The sequence below is a fragment of the Physella acuta genome, unplaced genomic scaffold (assembly GCF_028476545.2).
Source record: "Physella acuta isolate Inbredline_101_S28 unplaced genomic scaffold, ASM2847654v3 ptg000166l, whole genome shotgun sequence".
NCBI classification, from domain to species: Eukaryota; Metazoa; Mollusca; class Gastropoda; family Physidae; genus Physella; species Physella acuta.
In genome coordinates this window covers 406,758-430,714 of record NW_026731685.1, presented here as the reverse complement: position 1 = coordinate 430,714, position 23,957 = coordinate 406,758, and the positions used below count along the sequence as shown (strand labels likewise).

General features: G+C 33.1%; 2 protein-coding genes across 8 annotated transcripts; both read right to left on the bottom strand.

The window, feature by feature from the left end:
• Positions 1 to 4: 4 nt before the first annotated feature.
• Positions 5 to 9,372, bottom strand: LOC131936051 (protein arginine N-methyltransferase 7). Of its 3 annotated transcripts, XM_059292885.1 has the most exons (16): positions 9,281 to 9,372; positions 8,782 to 8,901; positions 7,249 to 7,285; positions 6,840 to 6,989; positions 6,445 to 6,547; positions 5,696 to 5,805; positions 5,114 to 5,343; positions 4,593 to 4,776; positions 3,527 to 3,657; positions 2,954 to 3,065; positions 2,487 to 2,570; positions 2,174 to 2,311; positions 893 to 1,129; positions 447 to 607; positions 239 to 346; positions 5 to 158 (listed from the first exon to the last, which is right to left on the bottom strand). In XM_059292885.1, exons 2-16 carry the CDS (start codon positions 8,832 to 8,834, stop codon positions 32 to 34), a joined length of 1,965 nt encoding a protein of 654 aa, XP_059148868.1. In that variant the 5' UTR covers positions 8,835 to 8,901; positions 9,281 to 9,372; the 3' UTR covers positions 5 to 31. The 3 variants fall into 3 exon arrangements, with proteins under 3 accessions (XP_059148868.1, XP_059148866.1, XP_059148867.1); XM_059292883.1 differs by having other exon boundaries at positions 8,782 to 9,353; XM_059292884.1 differs by having other exon boundaries at positions 2,954 to 3,062; positions 8,782 to 9,353.
• A 2,673-nt stretch (positions 9,373 to 12,045) lies between these two features.
• On the bottom strand, positions 12,046 to 20,868 carry LOC131936057 (casein kinase II subunit alpha). 5 transcript variants are annotated; one of them, XR_009386006.1, is made up of 15 exons: positions 20,660 to 20,868; positions 19,032 to 19,261; positions 18,766 to 18,877; positions 18,569 to 18,670; positions 18,383 to 18,433; positions 18,114 to 18,173; positions 17,880 to 17,963; positions 17,638 to 17,748; positions 17,436 to 17,537; positions 17,225 to 17,325; positions 16,928 to 17,076; positions 16,738 to 16,835; positions 16,500 to 16,522; positions 14,616 to 14,656; positions 12,046 to 13,698 (listed from the first exon to the last, which is right to left on the bottom strand). XR_009386006.1 is itself a non-coding variant. In XM_059292900.1 (15 exons), the coding sequence occupies exons 2-14, from the start codon at positions 19,124 to 19,126 to the stop codon at positions 14,651 to 14,653; spliced, it is 1,083 nt and encodes a 360-aa protein (XP_059148883.1). In that variant the 5' UTR covers positions 19,127 to 19,261; positions 20,660 to 20,868; the 3' UTR covers positions 12,046 to 13,698; positions 14,616 to 14,650. The 5 variants fall into 5 exon arrangements, 4 of the variants coding, with proteins under 4 accessions (XP_059148883.1, XP_059148880.1, XP_059148884.1 ...); XM_059292900.1 differs by having other exon boundaries at positions 16,749 to 16,835; XM_059292897.1 differs by lacking the exon at positions 16,500 to 16,522 and adding an exon at positions 15,568 to 15,633 and having other exon boundaries at positions 16,749 to 16,835.
• Positions 20,869 to 23,957: the final 3,089 nt, after the last annotated feature.

Sequence of the window (23,957 nt, the reverse complement as noted above, 5' to 3'; positions counted from 1 at the left end):
ATCATGTTATTAGGAAGTTTTATTTAGCTTATTACAGTACAAACACAAAATCTCCATTAGCAGGATTAAATTCAGTTTGTATATGTACAGATGAATCTTTATTTACAGCTCTTTCATGCCGATAAAGTTTGACAGCTTGTCTAGAAAACTTGTCCCACCTGAAATAATTAAACCTTGTGTCAATATGCAAAGTATAGACTCAAGATAAGAAAACTGATATTTAAAAAAAAAAACACACCTGATCTTTTTGCCTTCCCAATCATTGTTCAGTAGACCTGTGCTTGTAACAAGGTTTTCACCAAAGTCGTATTCTGTCCAAAGGGCTATTCCATTTAGAGTTTCATCTCTGTTGAGTAATTTCTTAATTATCTATGGGTATTGTAACTCGTGAAACAGCTGATAATGCAGGGGACAAATTGAATAAAACAATACACCAATTGGCTTACCGACAGCACTGCAAATCTGTGTTGTTGAGAACAGTTTCCATATTACAAGGGTTGGAAGAAAATTGTATAGAGAAAATTGTTTTGGGGGATGATACAGCCATTGCTGGGTATTCCCACAAAGGTTGGGGTTCTATATCTTCATCTGCTGATTCTGAGGATTTCTAAAGGATGCAAACAAATATAGATTTGATGCTTTTTCTAAGCTAGAATTTATTTAGAAACAGCAGGTAGACTAATGCAAAATTATAATAAATCATTTAGAAATTTACCCCACCTGTATTGACATTTTAAATTTATAGTAAATTTTGTAACACAATTTAAATTTTATTTTTACAGTTTATTGCTTTCTTTTTTTTCTTCACATATCCCAGTGGTGGTTGCTTCAAATGATAAGTAACCCAGCAGTGTAAATTGTTATGGTATCACTTGTGGAAATAATAACACACCTCAATAAGCTTGTCAAATTCTGTGATGTTAAATCCTTCACAATACCCAACAGGCGACCTTATTTTCTGTAGGTTTTCAAAATGGACTGCAATAGCTTGAATTGTCATGGACTTGGGGAGAATGACAACTGATTCACTGAGGTGAGCTTGTACATGATGTAAGGCATACCAGAAGTACAGGTGCTCCCATGGCAAACTGGCTGACTGGAAGAAGGGCTCAGCCACAACAACATCTATCTGAAATGTTCATTGGTGAAAAACAAAATTATTCCTATTTTATAATGGTAAAATGCTTACACATTATAACACCTTTATATTATAAAGTAGTGTAAAACTAGAAACACTAGCAGGGGCGGAACTACAGTGCCGCCAGACCCCGCAATGGGGGGGGGGGGGGGGGCAGCCCGTTTAGGGGCCCACAGCCGACCATAATCAATTTTTTTTTTAATAGATAAAAAAATAATTTTCTTGTAAAAAAACAAACAGGTCTACTACAGTAGTGATGTTCTACAGTAGGTAAAGGGAAAAAAATTATAGGCTACATGAGTTGTAGTGTGAAAGATAGGCAAACGTTCAAACCACTTCCATGACTTATAATAGTCAAATATATGTGCTCTTAAGAAACTTTTAACAGATTTGCACTAAACAAATTAAAAAGCAATTACTTCTCTTAATTATTATTTTTAAAAATAATACATAATAAAGAATGAGATAGTATAAAAAGGAAATGATTAAAAACTAATAATATAAATTTAAAAAATAAACACAAGGCGAAAAACCATTACACATACAAAGCTTTCATGCTTCATATTCTTTTGACCTACTTGTAATTTAGGAAGCATTATGTCAGACATTGAAACAGAATTTCAAAACAGACTAATAGCACTCACACAAATGATGAATGATGTGTTGTTGTAACATGTTTAAGTTAAAAATAAAAACTAAGTATTTTTAATTTTTTCAAATTTCAAACAAGCCCGTATTGAGGTATTGAGTATTCTATGTTCGTATTTTGTTTATATATATATATCTATATATATAAAAATAAAAATATATATATATATATTTATATATATATATATATATATATATATATGGGCCCGAAATATTTTTTATGGGGGTGGCCCTTTTTTTCTAGTTCCGCCACTGAACACGAGTATGTATGCATCAGGTTGGTGATGGAGCAGGGCAGTTAACTTTCTGTTAAATATCTAAAGTGTAGAATAAAATATGTAAAATTTTGATCAAAGGAGGGCTGTAAGTACACCAAAAAAAAGCAACCTTTAGTTGTTCCAAATCTTCTGCTGTAATATCCTCTACATTTTTCTCCAACACACAAACTTTATCTCCCAACTGGTTGAAATTCACCATTTCTTTGATCACTTTACGACAAGACCAACTACTATCCAGGTAGAAAACCTTAAATTTGTTAAGTATTATACCATTAGTACAGTAGAAAATTATGGGCAAAAAACTTGAAATAAATTTTAACATTAAAACAAATTGTTCTATAGTAATATCATATTGTGTAAGAGCTATTTGTAGCCCAAGCTTATTTATTTGCTGCTAAGAAATGAGAAAAAGTGGGACCAACCTTTTTAGCACCCAGGCATGCAGCCATAAGGGGCAACATACTTCCATCAGAGATCACAAGACAGACTGTATCACTGGTTATATGCTGAGGGAAAAGTTTGACACAACTATTTGAAGTTGGTTACTTGCTATAACAGAGTTTAAAAAATCTTTCAACAATTGACAGAGGTGTACTAGCAAAAGCTGGCTGTTTTTATTTTTTGGTTAAAAACATCTCTATTTACCTATCATCAAATATAAATATACCTGGTCTTTCAGTAGCAAAGTTAGGGATATTTTTTTGTACTGTTTAACAATAAAAACTTGGTATTTAAACTTGAAAACTGCTATAAATGTATAGATTATATTTTTTCTATTACAACAGTGTACACAGATAGTGTTTGTACAAATACTTAGCAGACCTTATAAAAATTTTCATAGAACAAAAAATAATGTTTAAAAGATTATTTTATAAGAATGGTAACATACTGTCTGTAAGACTTTGGTATAAAAAACATTTCTTTCAGAATCATTGATCTGTCCAAGCCTACTGCGACTAAAGGCTACATGGAGTCCACATGTGCAGCTGGGGGGATGACTGCTGGGAATATATGAAAGTCTGATATTTAACCATGCAACTGTATCTTGAAAGATAATTAGTGCTTCTGGATGCTATTTGTTTTCTGTTCTAGATACAAGTCACCCTGAACTATATCACAGCTCCATTAAACACATTGCTCATTTAATACACTTATGGATATACAAAGTTCCTCCAATATATACCAATCTGTTTTTCTATATAGCTCAGAAACATGGAAGGCGCTCCAGGCATTGATAAAAAAGCTTAATTGCTTAATTTACAAAAAATGAAGACAGCATCTTAAAATTGGGGAGCCACAAGTTTGAAACATTAACTATGAGATGTGTAGACAGCCATGAGTCTAAACCACCACCACAAGGTGAGGAAGTGGCCAGGAAATCTTTTGAAATGGAGATTAGTGACACTAGACTGACATGTTAGAGGTGAAGTGTTGTCTCAACCCAATGCAATGCCAACCTTACCTATCTGTAACAGCAGTATCAAACCAAAGGCTGTATTCATCATGATAGCAGTTAATTTCAAAACTTTCTCCTTTTTTCACACTTTTAGACACCGAAGGATAATACAGGGCCTGCATCCAATGGTCCCTCCACTTAAAATATACAGATGTTTGTTATGTGCAAAAGAATACAGAGTTTATCAAAATCCTACATCAAACTTAAAAGGAAAAATATACTGTATGTTACATTGAAAGTTGCTTTTATAAACAAAGAAAATAACTTATTAAATAATAAATATTATGTTTTTGATATTGCTGTAAAAATAGTTAAATAAGGTAGAGCCTATGTGGTCTCCCGAGAATTTTTGTGTGTGGTATAGTCTGGTGCTCCAGCTGTCACTTAACTTTGTATAGTGCTTTTACTTAGAAGAAGTAGCAGAAGTCTCTTTGGTAATGAGATTTTGAAGTTACGGGTGCAAGCGGGCAATAATAAGTTTTATTTACATTGTTTTCTTGTTGTTATATCACTAGTGGTTTATTTTCTAAAAAATTTTCTTAAGTTAAAAACTTTTTTTTTAAATTATGGGTAATATAATTAGTGAAATAAAATCTAATTAATATGCCTCTGCCATTGAAAGGGACTTTATTAATAATGTAACTATTGAACAAGAAAGTAGATCCAGTGTCTACTTGAAATTTTTTTAAACATTTAAAATCAAAATTGTATAGAAAAAATATTAAAAGTTATGTTTGTTTACATTTTTCTGGAATTAGTGTTATTTTTTATTTATAAACTAACATGCTAGTTACCTCATACATAATAAACATAAACCACTTTTGTGTACAATGCTTTTTATTTTATTCGTTTAACACAAGTGGTTAATTTTTTTTAAAATGCCATGGTTGAAATTACATTGTTTTATTGCTCGTCCGTAAGGGAAGTAAAAAGTTTTGATGCCCTGGTTGGTAAATGGTTTGAAGATATTGTAAAAATAAAACTTAGTTTCAAAATAAAATCTCCCAACTTGACTTTACTTATTATATCTCAGTTAAATGCTATTATATTTTTGTACTAGGATCAGACTTACAGGGACTGGAACATCTGCCTTTCTATTCCAGCATGGAGCACAGCTGAGGATAATTTCCCCTTGGGGATCCATGACCAGTTCCCACCACATAACAAATCCATTAACTGAACCGTCTAGTTGAGCCTCTGTAACTAGCTTTTTACTCTCAGTTTTAGGTAATGCATTTCGATGACTAAAGTCAAACCTAGCAGTTTCAAGAGAAAAAAAAAATCATGCATTGCTATATGAGTCAAAATTAGGCAAAGCTATTAAAGAATGCATAATTATTTACTACAATTTTTTTATTTTACTCTATAATTTTTAAATTATACTCTAAAATTTTAAAAATTATATTCTAAAATTCAAAATTATATTTTGATGTTGAATAAATAAATTAAAAGCCAACATAATGTGTTATTTTTTAATATCACTATTTCTAAACTTGAACTTTCAAAACATGTATTTGAAATATTGTTATTCTTGTCAATATTACAGTTTGATTTCTTCTAATTAAAACAAAATGTATTCAAACCTCTACTGACCTAAATACCTCTACTGGTGTAGAAACAAAAGTCAAATCCTCCTGTAATTCATCTACCTGCAGATCATGCAGCAGTGGAGCACCGCCACACCTGGCAAAATGGGCAGGGACTGATATGACTGACCCATTGGGCAAACTAATAGACTGTAGGTTGTTCCAATTGGTCAGGAGCGGGCTCTGCACAGCTTGGACGTACATGATTCCTGTGCTTGGGACAGCTACACAGTCTGACTACATTTGATGGAACAATGCAAGTTTTAATATTTATGATCCTGTAAACCTTGTAAAGCAAGCTTAAGTTAACAATGAACAAATAAATAGTAAATAATGAACACTAAGTTTAATTGTGATAAAATAAAGTCTTTTAATTTAATACAAAACTGTAACGGTAACTGGTAATATTTAATTCCTTATTATGCTTTACTTGCATATATATTTGTGTGTTGAATAGAAGTATTAGTAAAAAATGAACTACTTTTTTTACTATGCAAATAATTAAACTTTTTAAAATTAATTATTTATTGCTCAAAATGCATGTTAAAAGATAACCTGTTTACAATAACTAGAATATAAAAACCCATACTTCCATTAGTCGATCATGAGCATCAGAATAAGCACCAATAGCTCCTTCACCAATTAACTCTGTATCAAACAGCTCAGTTATTAGCAAATTAGCTCGATCTCCAATGTCATCTGTTGATAACAAAGAGTACAAATTCATTGCATTATTTTTTGTATTATAACTTTAATCAGCAGCAAATGTAGAAGGGTGGTTTGGTTATAACATATAATGTGTGAACGCTACCCCCAATAGGTCTTGCTACTAGAATAAGCCATATCAGAATTAACATATTAGGACAACTTGATAATGATACCACAAAGAGATACCTGGTTTTATGTGAAAACAGCATATTATGCTAGACTTGCATAACTTTCTAATGAATGTGTAAATTGACTTTATAAAATTTTTCTTGTTTAATAATCTAAGAATTTTTTAAGTTTTACTGTAAAAATTAATTTTAAAGTATTATACCCTCCAGGGAATAAAAGTTTGTACAACACTATAAGTGACATTTGATTAGAAAGACTAAAAGAGCTACTCATATTTTTCAATAAGTTGACTTTTGCCAGAGGAACTCCTCACATACAGCTAGCTGCATCATGCCATTAATAGGAATTATTTTATGAAAGGGTATTTTTAGGTAAATGTGTAAGTAATAATCATTCAATAAAAACACATCTTCTACAGTGTGATCCCTTTTTCAAAGAATGCAAGATTTTAAAAATGTATTATATAAGAAAGCATTAATATAAAGAAAAATAACTATTTACCTAATAAAACCTCGTTTGATCTCTTTGGAATAAGTTTAATTTTGTCTTTAAAGCCATTTATTTTCAGCACTGCATCTGCACATGCAGCCATTGGAGGAAATGCCTAAAAACACACATGCACAGTGAATGAAGAAAGTAATTAATTAATAAAACCTATACAATAAAGCCTGTGTACTTTTCATGGAGGGTTACCAAAATAAATACAGACAGGCTACAGTTGTTCACAAACTGATGCTTATGACAGATCCTCAAGGTAAGATGACCAGACAAAATATCCAAAAAAGACCCATGGCAAAACACTACAAATAAGAGAGCCACTCAAACCCGAGTCTGGTGGAAAAAGGTGTGGCTGCAGCCCTTTGCTCCATAAAGAACACGAAGGAAAAGTCAAGTACCTCACACGCACTGATGGTGTCCGCCCCTGCTTCTGCTGCCATCATGGACAGAAGACCAGTGCCTGTCCCAATGTCTAAGGCTTTGACTTTCTTGCCTTGATCCTTCAACAATTTGACAGCTTGTTTAATTGCCAGGTAGTATTTTTTATTCTATTAAAAATGGTAGAAATGACAATAGATTAATCATGAGGTTACATGTTTTTTTAAATGTTTTTGTCGCACATAATACCTTGAGCATGTATAGCTATAACTGAGGTAATTGATAAATTTTAATGCTGACGATATAATTAATAACTTAAACAAAAACATAAAACTATGAGCGTATAGTAGGGATTATACTATTAAAATAATAAAAATGTAGGCCTATGTATTTTGTATTAGTGTTAATACAATTAAAATGTTTTCTTACCCTGTCTGTGTCATGTAGCATATCACCATATCCTGACCTAAGAAAGGGTTGTTTTTTTTGTTTATTATTTAGAATAAGATTTCAATTGTTTATTCTTTTTTAATCTGGGGTAAATTTTCTATACAGTTAGTAATTACTCTTCAACTCTTACAAAATCTATGATTTTTTTCTCTGAACATATGCTGTTGAGACCGGGCAACCCAGTCTCAGCACAGTTTGTTCCCCTCCAGTGAGTTGCACTCATCTTGAATTTTGCATCTATGCTGACTTTTTAATTTAGTTATATTTTAGCTTTTTAATCTTTCATCAATAAAATGTGATTTTATATACCTATAACTCACTTCTCCCCACTAACAATCCACCCAGACCCTTCTTCCAGCAATTTTCATCATTACAGTTACCTAGTGGGGCTCTTAACTATATGTAGCACACTTACAATAAATGGTAGTAGTAGGTCTAGCCTATTAATTACTGTGATAGTTAATACTAGGTTGCATAGTACTAGGCCCATCTTAATCTGTCTAAAATCCTGAAGTGACAATATTATGTAGACATGTTATTCTCTATGGATAAAAAATGAAAGCATGTCCCTTATGCATCAATACACTGTTCAGCCATCACCATGAAACTATGGAAAGTTGTTGAGACTACTACTGGGAAGGTCTCTATTGAAAATAATGGTGTTGCCCTTGCAAAATGTGATTTCTCGAAAATTCTTATATAACACTACAGTCTACAGGGGATGGCAACCTGGGATATAGACATGATTTTTAATCAATTTTTAAATACTTAAACTTTTTAAAATAGCATAGAATCTCGTAGAAATAAGATGTGTGCACAAAGTGAACAACAAACAATGTGTGTATAATAGTGCAGAACATTAATACATTGTAAAATCATATGCATTTTTTTGAGAAAGTACAAATTACTCATAATATGACAGAAAACAAAGAATTAGATATTTTACTTATATGTGAAATTTATTTCATCTATCTATCAGAAACAGTTCTGAAAAAACCAAAAGTAGAATGAATTCCACTTCCGGTTACCGGAAATTGCTGAAAAGATACCGAACTACAAATTTGATGTGATACTAAATTACTTAGATATGAAATTTCATCAACCTAGCTGTAACAGTACTCAAGTTATCATGTTCACCGACACATATACACACACAGACTAAATTGCAAAGCCCAGTTTTTCCGACTCAATGACGCATAAACTGCCAAGATTTTGATAAATCTGGATTTAGAATTTTTGCCAGATTAAAATAAGTCCCCTACGCTCCATATATATAGGATGAAGTACTCTATGTGTAAAACTGTGGTAACTGTCAAAATTTAATGTGATTTTTGTGCACGATTACAATACTTCCTCTATACTCTATGACTCTATACTATACTCTATACTCAGTGAGAGAGCAAAAAATGGTAGAATCTAGAAATCTAGACTTAGCAGCGACTTAGCTAGATCTAGAATCTAGACCTATAAAAAATGGCATGTGTTTAACTGTTTTTTATTTATTTGGCTCACCTAGCAATTTCTTGAACATAGTCATAATGTTCATCCTGAACAACCCAATCCATTTTCCCAGTAAGTGGATTCACTCTTGAAACGAAAGTCAACTTCGGACTGTCCAACTCTTCTGCTATTCTTTTGTTTTTTATTAAAAACTCATCAAAATTTAAAAGGCTAACACTACTACTACTATTATTACTAGATCTATTATTAACATTGTTATTTGTAGTATTAAAAGCTCTAGAAATGTTAATATTGCCACAGTTTTTCTGAATGTTTAGGTTATCGCTTGTTAATGTTGTAGTAGGTAGATCTAGATCGTGTGACATTTTGATTTTACTGTAACTGTGACACCGAGAGTGATTGATGCTAGATCTAGTTTTTGTATTTATTTGCAATTTGGATAGAAAAAAGATTTTAAAATATATTAACGTTGATAATGATTGTTTTTGGCTAAAAACAAGTTGTTTATTGGGTATTAAAATGAAATGCAAATAACTTAATCTAGATCTACCAAATTTAAACAAAGTTCTAGATCTAGATCTAGTTTTATTTAACAACATCAGACTCATAACATTAACAAAGTGTAAAAAGCACATGGGAAATAGGACCGGAAGTTGTTGATTCTATATTTAGATTTATAGCTGGTAAACTGGGGTCACTCAGGCATGACATCGTCTAGAGTCTAGCCTAAGGGGTCATCTACTTATGACGTCCACAAACATTTTGGATTTTAGACCCCCTCCCCATTCCCCTACCACCGTCCAAATGCGTCTACTTTCTACGACCCCCCCCTCTCCATTGTGGACATCCACAAAAATTAAGTGAATATCTTTAAATAAAAATGTTTTATTTGAACAACATGTATTTTTTTCACTTTTTCACAAACAGGAATAACTATATATAGATATGGGAGGGCGGGGTTCAGAGATTCTTCCAGGCATCTCTTCGGGGCGGGGGAGGGCGGTGCCCCCCTCCCCCCGAAGAAAGTCTACCGCTCTCCTCCCCCCCCCCCCCCCCCCCGAATGAAATGGAATTTATATAGAATATATATACTTTTGACAGTGTCCGCCCACCCCCCCCCCCCCCCCGGATATTGTTGTCTGCCGCTCCGCCCCCCCCCCCCCCCCGAAAATTTCAAGTGCACCCCCGAAGAAAAAAGTCTGGAAGAAACGCTGGCAAGGTTGGAAATTGATAGTCCACTTCGGACTAGGTCGGTACGCCTGACCCCTGCTCCTCCCCCTATCAATTTGTACTTAAATTACTAATTAACTTATATCAGTCATTAAAAGCATTTTTCTTATGTGCAATTGGCAATTTTTTTGCCTTGGTGTCACCTCCCCCCATTTGTAAGAGATTTTATATGTGATCAATGCTTTTAATACTTTTGTTAAAGTAAATAAGTTTGTTTCATTTTAATTGCATATAAATGTAATAAACTTTTTAGCGCAATTTCCTTATTAGCGCAATTTCCTTACAGGAATTGCGATTATTAACTCGTCATTTCTGGATGGATGGATGTGTGTCCGCAATGGATGGATGTGTGTCCGCAGCTTTAAGTCGTATCTCCCCCTCAACGAAGCAATATCGAGGACTAGTTCCAAAGCAAATATGTTAAGCAAAATCCGAGGATGATTGTGGGCCAAAAAAAATTCCCGGAATTCCTTCCTGGATTTCCCGGAAAAAGCCAAAAAAACTAAAAAAAAAATGCAGTTTTTGGCCCATATCTCGGCAACCAGACCACTTAGCGACTTGAAACATTTACCAATCGATTCCTGCCATAATTTAGAACAATATTGCCGAAGAAAGTTTTCAAAAATATCCTTTCGTTCGGTCACAAAAAATTAATTAAGGAAATTGCGCTTAAATTGTCACTAGACTTTTTATTAACTTGTTTTTTGTTTTATTATCAACTTATTACTCACTCTTTCTTATTAAGTCAACAATACCCATACGACTAAAATATGTGCTTCAAAACATTAAACCCAAACAGTTTGTTGCAGTGTTTCTTCTAGACTTTATTCACCGGGGCAGGGGGGGGGGGGGCGGACGGACACTGTTAAAAGTATATATTTTCTATATAAATTCCATTTAAGAGATGCATGGAAGAAACTCTGGTTTGTTGCTATCTCAATAAAAAAATAATAAAAGACAATATTTGTTTTATCTGTCCCTTCTTAGGCCGTGGTCATTCGCAGGCATGAATCCAAGCATCCTTGTCCAACAGGATCCGTTATCTGATAGCTGACTGAGCAAAACGCTAGTACTTGATCTTGTTTTCTCCCCTTCTTTCATTTAATTTAATATGTAAATAATATGTAATTAGATAAAAACCTGTGATAGTCTAACATTGTCATCGGTGCATTACAAGTGGGTCAAAACTGAGTTTCAAAATTTGCATTGACATTCATTGTATTGTAAACTAAATGGTTTTAAAAAGCTAAATTCGGTAGATACCCAGCATGCTTAATAACTAACTAAAACGCTCGAGAAAGACTTCCCAAGATTTCTTTTTCTTAGATGTATGTGATGAAAGTTTAATAGGTCTATATAAATGTAATAATATTGGATTATTGAGTTTTATTAATGATGTTAATTCCCACTTCACAGGTGTTAAGTATTAACACTATTAACAGTGTTTGTATACGGTTTGATTTTGCATATGAGCCATTAAGTTGGTATCTGGTCTGTAGTTTTTCTTACACGTCTGTAAGTTAGTGTAAGAAACGCTTTCCAGAAATGATTCACAATCCAAAGTTAATAAAAAGCTTTAGTGAAAGAAGTTTTTAATGCAGGGGGAGGCAATGATAATGCTTTTCAGAAAAAAGTAGTAAAAAATATTTTTTTTTAAAGTTTATTAATTTTATTACTCAGATTCACATAACAAGTCACATAACCTTTTCCTTTTACCCAAAATTGCAGTCGGTAGCTACAAGCTAGTAAGCAGATTGGTGGGTTCTCAACACTCAGCTATGGATCCAATTATGGCACAAATTTTCTTATCCTGCTGGTTGGTAAATACTTCAGTTTTAAAGCAATGTGGAAATTATCTAAACAACTAAAAAAATAGTATTGTAATAAGGACAAGTTTTAGTCTGGGTTGATATAAAAAGAGAGTCAAGACAAAACACACTTTAAAAAAAAACACTAAAAGCATTCACATCAGAAAATACTTGACTAATTTGTTTTAGATAGGTATACTCTTGTAATATTGCTGGCATAGCAAAGTTGTGGCTGACTTAGCAATATGCATTCAATCCTAAAAGAAAACCTATAAAATACATGGCACACAACCATTTTTATTCATAATGCTTGATTGTTTACAATGTCAAACTTGTCCAATACTTGCTTTAATTTCAGCACATTCATTACAAAGCAAAACCCATGTGTTATACTAACATTAGTTAACATAATAAAACCCGCGTTGCTAACAAAAATGGATATTTCTATTAAAAACTATTAATAGTACCATACATGATTAGTTTGATCGAGACCAAGAGCATTTCCTACAACTTTATACATTTGCATTTGATGAAACACTGGGCAGGTAAACAAGCACATAAATCTGATGTGACAACACATGACATAACATTCTTTCTCTCAGCTGCCAATATTAAGTTGCAACCTGAATGGATTAATACAAAATAAATTACAACTAACCAATTGGAACAAGTGTACCAACTCCTATACTTGCCATGTGATACAACAGAAGGACACACCAAAATTGCTTCTGTTTAAAATTTGCCCATACTGCTCCTTAACTATATGTACATTCCTAAAAAAAAAACTCGTAGACACATTACTGTACATGGAACATCTGAAACAATGATCACTATTTTGGATTTTTTACTCTAATTTAGGCTGAATCATAAAAAGAGTTTTTAAAAATCAAATGACATTAATGCAAACTCTAATCTATACTGTATAGCTAAGTTTAAATATCTACCATCCATCAGAAACTTTATAAGAAACAAGTTATGGTCAAATACTTTATTTAAATTGCAACAGTAGATAAAAATAATGAAAAGTGAATAGCATTAATGACTGACAGAAGTTTATACAAGTTTATTCCTAAAATCAATAAAATAATAAACATTTTAATCTGATGGATAGATAAACAAGAAACACTTTAAATGTAACAGCCACTCTTCATTCACATAACCAGTGTACACTTTTATAAACCCCAAGGTCTAGTGAAATCTAAATGTGGTAAAGTAATTTTTACTAACATTTTAGTATTTTGATTTACCATCAGGATCAGTTATCCCGAAAACACAAAACCAGTGTATCTGACACTATCTTTCAAGAAATAATCTACATGTGATCTGGAATAATAGAGCATTCCTAGATGTTTAAAGCATCATACTAGCTTTAAGTGTGAAGAAAACTTAGTTCTAAAAACAGTTCTAGAAATTAAAAGAAATCTAGCAGCAAGAATATATTTAAAATAGTACACCATATACTTTAACATTCTTTTCACTGAATTCCAAAAGCAAAAGTACTAGTATACAGTATGGACTAAAGTTGACATTCACTATTGCAAAATGTGGACATAAAAAAAGAATTACTTTAGTTATCAAATACATTCTTCAATCAACCAAAGTTCCTGCTTTAAATTAACATGATAATGGTGATAATTTATGGATGGCAGGTGACCTAAGATGACATTCACCAGACAACAACTCAATGCAATGAAGAAAAAGACATCACTCCCCTTGAAATCTATATTTAATAAAATGAATATACAACAGTAGAGTTGAAGAGAAGGGCAAAACAGCCAAAGACTTGAAGACATCATAAATGATGGCTTTCAGCTTAAATAATTTGCAATAGTTTAGCTCTGAGCAGTGGCTGCATTGTTGGGCAGGGTGGCCATATTGGAGGACATAACAGGGGAGCTGGACGAACCTACTGTGCTGGTAATGGATGAACCTATAAGAAAAATAGATAGGATTTAACACAGTGCATTAAATTAAGAAATATTTTAAGACACCACCTTTTAAGTCAAAATTTCGTAAAATAGTAATTTTAACAAATATTAATTTAAAGCAAATGAACAAATTCAAACTACTTTTAACGAGAACTTATAAAATACACAATCTGCTTTATTTAAAGATTAAATGACTTTGATAGTAAAAGCAAAGACTATGAGCACTTCATAATACAAGAACCAGGCGCATATTCAACAAAGTCCATTAAGAATGAAAAACCTAAGTTAGAGCTAGTTGTTTTAGAGGATTGCTTATCAGATCTATACAATATAAATTAAGTTGCTCTATAGGATTGCTTATCTATACAATAAAAATTACGCCTCTCATATTTGTTAGGATTTTATTAAAACACCAAAAAAAATAATAACAAAAGAGCTTTTAAAATGTGATTTTAATATGATGAACTTGCATTTAAAATTTGATGTTGACCTTGTTAAATTTTGTACAAAGGTAAATTTGAAACTAATTAAAAACCCTAAACTAATTAGCAGCAATTATTCAAACCTTAAATGTATTATAACACACCAGAACTAGGATTTAAATGTATTAACAATATCAGCAAGCAATGCAACAAAAATTAGAAATCCTCAACAAAACATGCTTACATAATAATATGCTAATTTGAATAACAGAAAAGTTTGTGTAAATTTATTTTCCAAAGCTGAAGTAGCAACATAAGTGATGGGAGTTGCCAACAAAATTCAATGTTGTAGTGATAGCTATCCAAGAGATTTTTTTATCATTAAATAGTTCTGGATAATTAAGCTGATCATAATCACCATTTATAATAGAAAGCAATCACCAGCGGATGCAACAAAGTTAGAACTTTAAAAAAAAAAAAAAAGAAAACATCTTAACCTGTATTCCTCAGGCTTTCTGTTGTACTTCCCAATTCACATCTGAAAAATGAAATACCAAGGTGTTTTTTCTAAACTAAACAATAGAGTTTGACACTGTGAAGGTTTAAATTTTATTGTCTACATAAAAATAAATAAAAATCTAGCCTGCATTAAAAAGAAAGAAAACAAAACAGCATTATAAAAAAAAATCTTTGAGAGGGCTGAGAAAAAAAAAGTGACAAATCTTAAACGATGTTTAATGACACTAGACCAAGCAAGACTCTGATTTCCACAGTATAGTGCAACACTCAGTAAATGGCTCATGCTATGCAACTTGATGTAGCAAGTTGAAAAACTAAAAACTTACAAGAGCTAAAATAAACATGTACTTGCTGAATAGATGTTAAATCTAAAACTATTTTTCCTACATAGACTACTCTCTCTTAATAGCTTTTATTATTAGTGTTGTAGTATAGATTTTCATTATGCATCATGCTATTATAATTTAAGTTCAAATGTTGAGGGGGGGGGGGGGGGGGGGGGAAGAGAGAGAGAGAGAGAAGAACACATTTAGCTTTATTCTGTAAAACTAGCTTAAATTATCTGTTATACTTATTCAATGGGGTATTTTAGGCAAGCATATCAATTTTTAAAATGAGTCAGTTTTATGGCATGTACCTAACAAAAGGTAGATAATTAACAAAACATTTCAAATATTGCAGAATTAAATAATTTTAAATTCATTCTTATTCTGTGGAACTTATACATTTTAACATCTAATGCACAAAAATGGCATTGCTTGTTTTAAAAAGAGTGAATCAGTTAATGATACCCACAGCATATATAAATCAATATATCAATTATACAATGCATACAGTGCAAACTAGAGCTAGGGATAAAGCTAGGTAGCATCCTCAAGCTATAAACCCATTGAATGTGGTTTTTAGTCAACTCTGGACCATTAAACCAACCTCTATTTTCCTCCAGCTCTTCTATTCCCTCCTTCCCTATTGCATCCCTAAGAACACCATCTAAGACTGGCAAAATAAAGCAAATACTAATTATATTCCAGCTTCCATTTAACAGATCAAACTGATCTTCTTTGAAAGTGCATCAATAAATATGTACCGCAGCATTTCCCAAATCAGTGCACATTTGCAAGCCTCTGACAACAAGAATAACATGACAATATAACAGTTAAGCATATCTACACCAAATTACTTGACTAAAAATATGTGTAATCCCATACAGCACATAATGTATGAAAATGAGTGAAGCAGTTTAAGGTAGAAGCTGCTATTCATTAGGGATGCAGAATATCCATTAATAATATATTAAATTTATAAACAAACTCCATTAGACAATGATGATACTATTACGAGATATCTGTTACTTAAGCTAGAGAAAGCCTCAAAAAGTTGCATATTCCAAGAGTTAACAGAGCTTTTATCAGCTGCAATTTACTGGAATTATCAGCTGGAATTTATTTCCAACACAAAAAACAAACAGTAAACTACTGTGTCCTGTTGGATTCTAGTTCAATACATCGTTGCTAAATTTACTTTTTCTATACCATGGGAAGAAAAAAAATGCACATCAATTATATATAACAGCACCACCATAGAAAATGTGGGAAATGCTGATGTACAGTACTAAAATAAACACTGATCGAATACTGACCAGAGCCAATTTGTGGAGAAATGGGTTAGAAACAAATAATGCATAGCATCTTCTTGATGCATTAATATTAATGTGTGCAAAGGTCATAAACAAAAAAAAATCTAACAAATATTACTGAAAATAACAAGTGTTATATATAAAAAAGCATCAACAAAAGCTTACTGAAACTTGTTAATTAGCTATTATATTATTAAAAGCTAAGTATTTCAAAAACCTAACTTACTTTAGTTTTCACTGATGCTAACACTATGTAAGTTTAAAGAACAAAAATAAATTTAAGCACTATAAATTGTCAAAATTAACCACAAAAGGAAAATTTATAAGACTAGACTTTAAAATGTAACATTATTACAACAGCTAGGGTGATAATGGAAAAACAACATGAGAGTTTGTATTAAAAGTATACTGCATTGTAAAAGAAGTGCTGCAAACTACATTTCAGACTAAGAAAAAAAAATTACATTTAACTTGCCTCCAATCTGACCAGCAGCAGTTACAGGAGTTGGTGATGTGTGCCCTGAAATGTTGGACAATCGCCCTTGCTCTTTCACAATAGGGTCTGAAAAGTAAAAACAAAAGCAATGGTTTGCTTATTCTATTCATCAGCAACAATAAATACACTAGCCTGTAGCATAAAATCAATAATCTTACAGAAATAAGGATGGTCCATTGCATCTCTTGCTGTTAAACGATCATTATGGTCATAACGTAGAAGTTTATCTAGAAAATCCAGTGCCTCAGGACTGACAAGATGTTGATTTTCACTGTGTACAAATCTCTCCCATCGCTTTCTTGAGTGCCTATAAAAAAGTTAGAGAGGCTATAAAAACTTTATACAAAAGTTGTATTATTAGTGTGTAGTACTCATGATGACATTCAATGTTCTGACATAACCCAGCAGCAACTGACAAATTGTAGTTGACACATGTATTAATATAAAAAACTAACCTTCCTAAAATGTCATTAAATCTTGGGTCCAAATCAATTTGATACTTTTCAATATAACCATAGAGATCATCTGTTCCCAAAACTTTGGCAATCCTCACCAGCTGTAAAAACAAAATTTAAATGAAATATCTACACTATGCACTTACTAGAGTTAGTAAAATATATGTACTGTATTACAAAAGAAAAATAGCATTATTAAAAAAAAAAGTACCTGGTCATAGTTGTCATGACCATGAAAGAATGGTTCTTTCCTAAATATCATGCTGGCAAACATGCAGCCCAAGCTCCACATATCTAATGAATAGTCATACATCTGTAAAAAAAAAATATATATAGATTTTGATCATATTATAGTTTCCTGGATATACAATTTTAGCTTACATCCCTACACACACAAAAATGATTGTGCTCACCTGATAGTCTAACAAGAGTTCTGGTCCTTTAAAATATCTAGAAGCTACTCGAACATTATACTCCATGCCAGGATGATAGAACTCAGCCAATCCCCAGTCAATCAGACGAAGCTAGAAATTTAAAAATACATTACAACAATTAAAACAAAGCTAAAAAAAAATACATTAACACAACATAAATAAGACACAACAAAGTTTTAGAAATATTCAAATTGGCTGAAGTTTGCAGAAAACCTTCTAACCTTTCTGTTTTCATGATCAATCATCACATTGTGAGGTTTGACATCCCTGTGCATTATACCCATACTGTGACAATAGTCCAATGCCTGTAAAGAAATAAGAAAATAAATTAATATTCAAGTCTACTCCTCTGAAAATAAAGTAAGCTATGAAAGTTTAAAAAATTTGCATTTTTTAAAAAGTTACATAATTATACATTTTAAATAAGTTATTACAAATTAACTAAAATATTTTACCTTTAATAATTCATACAGGTAGAAACGTATATCAAAATCTATGAATGTCTGGTAGAGTTGCTACAAGAAAAAACAAATATTTTAGAAATAGGTCTAAGGATGCTGTTTGATGTAGCTTAAATTTCTTTGCTTTTTAATATTTATCAATGCCATACATATGTAATGTTGTGCCTGTGATTTTGACCAAACAAATAATGTTAGTGTTTTAAAAAGGAGGACACTTGATTCTCTTTCATCTACAGTAATAAGAGATTTAAATTGTAATTTACCTTGAAATCTGTATTATTGACATGCTCAAATATGAGGGCTGGTGTACGTGACTGAAAAAATAATTGAAAAGTAATGGCTGATCAAAATAAATTTTCATAATAAAATAATAATTCAAAAAAATAATAATACCCTAATAAAAACAACAAAAAAATGATTAAGTTTTTATTATAAGCTGGCATACTAACCACTGGATCTTTTACTATTGCCAATAATGTTATGACATTTGTGCCACCCCTGAGATTTTCTAATATCTTTATTTCCCGTTTGATTTTCTTTTTCTTTACAGGCTGAAAAGAGATAGTATTAAAAGCTGTTTATATCTGAAACATTAAACCAAATATGTTTCTCTTTTAAAACTAATAAGTCAGAAACAATTTTTTACCTTTAGTATCTTTATAACACATTTTTCATTGTTTGTGACATTCACTGCTTCAAAAACCTCGCTGTACTTTCCTCTTCCTAATTTTCTGACAACCTGATAATCATCCTGATTTCTGAAATGCATGCAACAATTTGTTAAAATAAGGTTCAATGCCTTCCCTATTAAGATTTAAGAAATAATTTGGATGGTTGTATTATGGTTCTAATATGCATTGATTTTAGTGCTAAAATTGTTTTCAAATAAAAGTAATAAAAATTATTACAAACCCCCAATCAACAACATGTGATTCATAATCCCAGTATTCTCTTGGTTTATGAGTGTTTATGTCAGCATAAACGCGAGCTCTGCTTGGAAGAGGCATTCTTTTGCCAACAAATAGTTGTGGGACAACTTTGCCCCCTTCTGTATGAAAACTTTTAAAAAGTTTTCTTCCAAAATGTTCAAACAAAGAAAATTTGAAATGCCGAAGAATATCTATGACTGATCTTGTTGAGCTCTGAAAATAATAATTATAACCATATTGCCAAAATTTTAATACATTTATAATACATTAACTATTGCTCTTCAATTCTACATGTAAAATGTGTTAGCTTGGTCTAAACTTGGAACCAACAACTAGTGATGGGGATAAAATAATTATACTCTGGCCCATCTATAGGCTTCTAGGGGTCTAACTAAACTAACTTATTTCAAAACAAGAATAATTTGGTTTTTAGCCTATACTAACCATCACCAAATACCCTTAATAAAAAAATATAGCATTGGTTTCATTTTCAAATAAATCAGACAACACAAGTCAATATTTAATTTATTTATTATATTTAAATCCTAACAAGCATGGGGCATTATAGCATGTAGATAGGTTTACTGGTTGTCTATTTTTTATATCTAAAACTAAACTTAAGGTCTATTAAAATCAACCATATTATTCAATTTAAATGATATAGGCAAGTATAACACCATCAGATATTACATGTGATTGTGTTTTGTTAATGTAATGTTAGTGAAAAGAGACAAGTTTAGGGGCCAAATGATTAGGCCTAACCTATTCCTTGAATGTTAGTTCATGGCATTATTGTTATATATTCCTACAGGCCTAGATTCTAGATCTAGAGTAGATAAAAAGTAAAAACTTATGGCAGTGGTTTGGTTATGTAGAGCTAGAATCTAGATTATAAAATTCCCACAAATGCTCTGTTACTTAATGATCTAATGATGAATCTAATCTAGATATCTATAGGCCTATAAAAGTATAAACTTATAAAATCTAGATCTAGATTAGATCTTTTTATTTAAAACCAAACAAAAAATGCACAGTTAACCTAGATCTAGATTCTAGTCTATACCTTAACACTCTGTGATAAACCAAAACTTAAAAGTGATAAAGAAAATCTTATTCATAATAAAGTATCAATCTAGCTAGGCAGTGCTAGAAAGCTAGGCCTAAAATGTCCACTAAATGAAAATAAATTAAATCACCCTAAATGTGTACAGCAGATATAGATCTGCATGCAGTGTTAAAACTATATGTATAATATATCTAGATAGATCTATATCTAGATCTAGTAAATTGAGACCAGTTAAGCAATTTTTTTATACAAAGACGCTTCACAAGGTCGGTAGACTCAGAATTTCACTAAAAAAATGAACCCACGCGGGATGTTAGCCAGCTAAAAAGATAACCTTACATTCTCTATCCAATTGTTAAATGATCCCAAAGATAAAAAAATTCAAAATAAGTGTTGCTATACTGGATTATAAAGATTAAACGTTAACAACTAGGCTTGTGACCAGACAAACGAAAAAGACTCGAGACAGACCACACTACGGAACGATCTCATTCTGTGCACAGTACAGACAGCAGATCACGACATGCATGATTAAAAAAACGCACCTCTACAACAGGCCTTTATCTGATCTAAGGAAATTAAGAGACGAAAATGTTATTCTTTACGTCACATTTCATGTTCGTGTTAAACACAAACATGATTCGTAGGAAAAAATAATAAGAGTATCGTTTGAATGTGTCAGGTTTATCTACATTTTAGAGGAATTTATAACAAGATGGCTACCGTCGTAGTTCTCAGACAAAACGAGGCTGTAAAACTTTCAACTTCCGGTAGATAATTAACCATTTATTCCCCTTGTTATAAATTTGAAAAAAAAAATTGAGTCATGGCTCAGGTGTATTAGATCATATACAGGACGATCCGTTGCTGTAGGTTTAAATATTCCAATCCTAGTTAATTTCCCATTAAACTTATTACTTGCAGACGATGACTAGACATGTTAGAGATGCTAAAATGAACTCCGGACGCTAAAGACCAGTGACAGTAAAAACCGTTCCTTCGCCACTGTCTATCGCCCAAGAGGGGGAGGGGTTGCTAAAGACGCTGAATGACTTATACTGGATCGGAAGGTTGAGAGGAGGAAGAGCTTACGTTCGATCAGTGTTTCTTTCAGACATTTTTCTCCGGGGGAGGTACTAGAAACTTGCCGTTTTTTTTTCTATTTGGCGTTGGGGGGGGGGGGGGGGGGGGGAAGGGGCAGTGGCATAGCTAGGAATTTTGGGCCATTAGCAAAAATGATCAGTGGGTCCCTTTATCAGCAGTTAAGGAGTTAAACATAGGAAACTAAGAAATCGACAGCTACTTACGGGGTAGGGATTTCAAATAATAGAAATAATCAGTACATTTTGTATTGCATACGTCCTGATTGTGTATTTATACTGTATACATATTATCCTGTAACGTAAAATATATTTTATTTTATGTCACTTTTCAGTAAAAAATAAATAAATTCACTGTAAATTCAATATAACTTATATAATGTAAGCATACACCGTAGCGTTACAAGGCGGGGAACGAGCGCATCTGATGACACGATAGGCACGACACCATGACAAAAAACATTATAAAATTAACTTTCCAAAGTATGGGGTCATCTATAGATGACGTCACGCATTTTTGACGATTTTTACCTCCCCCTCCCCTCCTTCATACATTGTCACAAAAAAGCCAGACCCCCCCCCCCCCTTCCCCCTAAAATGACGTTACACCTCAGCTTACAACCCCCCCCCCCCTCTCAAGATTGCAGTTGAATTTTTCTTAAAACATCGATATTTTTTTCAAAATCATGTCTGATCTCTGTCAACATAATTTTAATAAATTCTTATTACAAGTTATTAAAACTGTTTTCTAAAACACGAAATAACGGCTAAAACTAGTTTTCTAACATTGCTTTTTATAACCCCCCCCCCCCCCTCATCACACACCGTCACAAAATTACGCCCCCCCCCCCCTACGACCTACGACTGTGACTTCATTTATGGACGACCCCTATGTTTTATCCAGTTAAAATAAAAGGGAGATAAAAAAAGGGGGGGGGGGGGCACCTTTTGTAAAAGCACAGGGAGACACATGACCTTGTGACGCAACGAACCAAACACAATATATTTCTTTTAATTGCTTATGATTTTTAAAAAAGTTTTTAAGTTTGCAAGATGCTTAGTAAGTTTCTTGATATCTATTTTAGCTGCTTTCTGTATGTTAGATACTTAGGATGGCCTAATATCTGACAAAAACGGCATATCTACAATCAGTGGCGTAGCGAGGTCGGGTGTCACCCGGTGCGGCACTTAATGGTGTCACCCCCCCCCCAGAGGCGTTGCGACCCTTCCCGGGGACAAACTTTCATGTTTTCGATTTGCACCCCCCCTCAAACTTTCGATTTCCACCCCCCTCAAGTTTTTGATTTGCACCCCCCCCCCCTCAAACTTTCGATTTGCACCCCCCTCAAGTTTTTCTGTATATATTTTGCTATTTTTTGCCTTGGTGTCACCCCCCTAAATGGTGTCACCCGGTGCGGTCCGCACCCCCCCCTCGCTACGCCCCTGTCTACAGTGTATTTCCTAACATCATCATGATGAGCGAATCATGAGATAAACAAGTAATTAAAAAAAGTCTAGTGACAATTTTAGCGCAATTTCCTTGTGTTATCTAAAAATAGCTCTGTCGTAGCGTAAATCAAGAACAGGGTTAGTAAAACCATTGGTTAGTTATTAAAACGTTTTTTATTAAAAAAAAATTCAGTATTTTACATGTTTTATTTACAATAGAGTAGTAACATGACTAAAAACCATTGCGCGCCCAGCTACCGAACGTGACGTCGCAGCCATTGAACGTGATGGCGCAGCTATTGAACGTGATGACGCGTGTGGTATGGTTGCATAAAATGCCTACTAATTCGGTCCAAATTTTAATTAATTCAAAAATTTTTTTGTGACCAAACGAAAGGATATTTTTGAAAACTTTCTTCGGCAATATTGTTCTAAATTATGGCAGAAATCGATTGGTACATGTTTTAAGTCGCTAAGTGGTCTGGTTGCCGAGATATGGGCCAAAAACTGCATTTTTTTCGAGTTTTTTTTACTTTTTCGGGAAATCCATGAAAGAAACCCGGAATTTTTATGGCCTATGTTCATCCTCGTAACTTGCTTAACATAATTGCTTTTGGAACTAGTCCTCGATATTGCTTCGTTGAGGAGGAGATACGACTTAAAGCTGCGGACACACATCCATCCATCCATTCATCCATCCATTCATTCCCAGAAAAGACGAGTTAATAAACGCAATTCTCCAGAATGGAAATTGCGCTAAAAATTCCATCATATACATCAAAATCTCCTTCCCGAATTTTTGTACGGAACTAGCGTACCCGTCAGCGTTGCTGCGATCTAGCCTACATACCAGGGTAACACAACATTTTGATTTAATTGAGTAATCAATTTTAGTAGCCCTCCGTATACCAAGTGTATGGTGCTCATTAAAATGAATATAGGTGCCGTTGTGCTCATGGGTGAGCCCGAGCCGCACATGGTCATACCGTGACCGCCAGGGTGCCGACTGATGCGCCTGTGCAGTTTGACCGTTGAATCCATTTGTAACACTGAGCGCTGTGCAGGACGCACAATCACCGTGCCCATATGCTAAGATAGCCGCTGGGAAACAATGGGTGGCAAACGCACCACTCTACTGCCGGGCGCTGCCTTCCGATATTAAAAAAAAATAATTGCAGAAACCTTCCAATGAGTTAGATATTCTTGTAGGGGGGCGGTGGGGGAGGACCCGAGGAGGCGGCCGCCCGGGCGCCGACCCTAGGGGGCGCCTAAAGGGATAGCAATTTTTTTGAAA

What these genes read in the sequence shown, in the direction of transcription:
- LOC131936051 (XM_059292883.1), bottom strand. Translation starts at nt 9,338, where the DNA reads ATGAGTCTGATGTTGTTAAATAAAACTAGATCTAGATCTAGAACTTTG. An exon ending in CTCATGATCGACTAATGGAA is followed by an intron (nt 5,344 to 5,695) that starts GTATGGGTTTTT and finishes CATCAAATGTAG; the next exon opens with TCAGACTGTGTAGCTGTCCC. An exon ending in ATACCAAAGTCTTACAGACA is followed by an intron (nt 2,571 to 2,953) that starts GTATGTTACCAT and finishes CTTTTCCCTCAG; the next exon opens with CATATAACCAGTGATACAGT.
- LOC131936057 (XM_059292897.1), bottom strand. Translation starts at nt 19,126, where the DNA reads ATGCCTCTTCCAAGCAGAGCTCGCGTTTATGCTGACATAAACACTCAT. An exon ending in GTGTTATAAAGATACTAAAG is followed by an intron (nt 18,671 to 18,765) that starts GTAAAAAATTGT and finishes ATCTCTTTTCAG; the next exon opens with CCTGTAAAGAAAAAGAAAAT. An exon ending in TGCTGCTGGTCAGATTGGAG is followed by an intron (nt 15,634 to 16,748) that starts GCAAGTTAAATG and finishes TTATTTTGCCAG; the next exon opens with TCTTAGATGGTGTTCTTAGG.